We start from the raw sequence: 1112 nt of genomic DNA, 5'->3' as shown, positions 1-1112 counted from the left end.
CGAAACGAGTCGCGCGACTCTATTGGACCACTCGTCTGTGCGAATAATATTCGCCGAGTATAGAGACTTCTCACCGAGAATTGAAGCTGTGCTTGATGAATTTCGCCCACGGCAATCTACCGATGGCAAGTAGCTACAGTCTGAGGGATTAACGCGTTCTCTCCACACCGCGTGTAGAGCAGCTTATAGGGGAAAAATGCAATCCAGTGTTAGTTAAAGGCCAGCTTGGTCATCAACTACTAGTAACTCAACAATATCGCGAAGAATATCGGGTAAAAGAATTACCACAATTAAACGAAGGATAGCTGTAGAGAAAAATGCAGACGGTTATTCGAGGGAAGTACATCCCTCAATAAGTTAGCTGTAGGAGATTAACTTACTCCTGCTTGTTGGCAAAGTCAATGCCCCTCTGAACATCAACCTTCAGCTTAGTGATGACTTCCTGGAGCCTGCCGGCCTCGTGTTCGCTCAAGCCCTCAATGGGATGAATCTTGGAGACGCCTTCAGGTCCGAAGTCGCACAAGTAAGAGAAGTATTGAACATCACCGTAAGGCTCGTTGAAGAAAGTGGAAGCGCTAGCTTGCTCACCGTGCATGCCACGAATGACAACCTCGACGAACTCGGCGGCTGCATAGGCCATGGCAAGAGTGGCAGATCCAGCACCAGCCTTAGCGTTAACAACATCAGTACCGGCACCCTGAACATGGTTATCCAAAGCAGTGAGAGTGGACTCGTCGAAGTCAACCTTGGGAGTAGCATGAGAGAACCAAGGCATGATAGTCACACCAGCATGACCGCCAATAACGGGGATAGTCACCTTGTTCACATCAGTCTTCAACTCCTTGGAAACGAAGGTCTCAGCCCTGATTGTATCCAAAAGAGAAACACCGAGAAGCTTCTTAGGGTTGAACACACCGGCTTGCTTATAGACCTCAGCGCAGCAGGGACGATGGAATTCACGGGGTTGGTGACGATACACAGAGTAGCATCAGAGCATACTTGGCGCAGTTCTTAGCAAGACCAGCTGCGATACAGCATTGACTGAGAAGAGATCATCTCTGGTCATGCCGGGCTTACGAGGACACCGGCAGTGATGACGATGAGCTTGCTTC

General features: G+C 49.3%; 1 protein-coding gene across 1 annotated transcript; it reads right to left on the bottom strand.

Annotated features, from left to right (window-relative positions):
* Window positions 1-376: 376 nt before the first annotated feature.
* Pmar_PMAR020929 (Malate dehydrogenase, putative) lies at window positions 377-1066 on the bottom strand (the record flags this gene model as incomplete). Its single annotated transcript, XM_002786338.1, has 2 exons — window positions 377-931; window positions 1043-1066. 2 exons carry the CDS (start codon window positions 1064-1066, stop codon window positions 377-379), a joined length of 579 nt encoding a protein of 192 aa, XP_002786384.1.
* Window positions 1067-1112: the final 46 nt, after the last annotated feature.

This window comes from Perkinsus marinus (genome assembly GCF_000006405.1).
Source record: "Perkinsus marinus ATCC 50983 genomic scaffold scf_1104296931394, whole genome shotgun sequence".
NCBI classification, from domain to species: domain Eukaryota; phylum Perkinsozoa; order Perkinsida; family Perkinsidae; genus Perkinsus; species Perkinsus marinus.
This window is presented reverse-complemented; position numbering and strand designations above follow the sequence as displayed.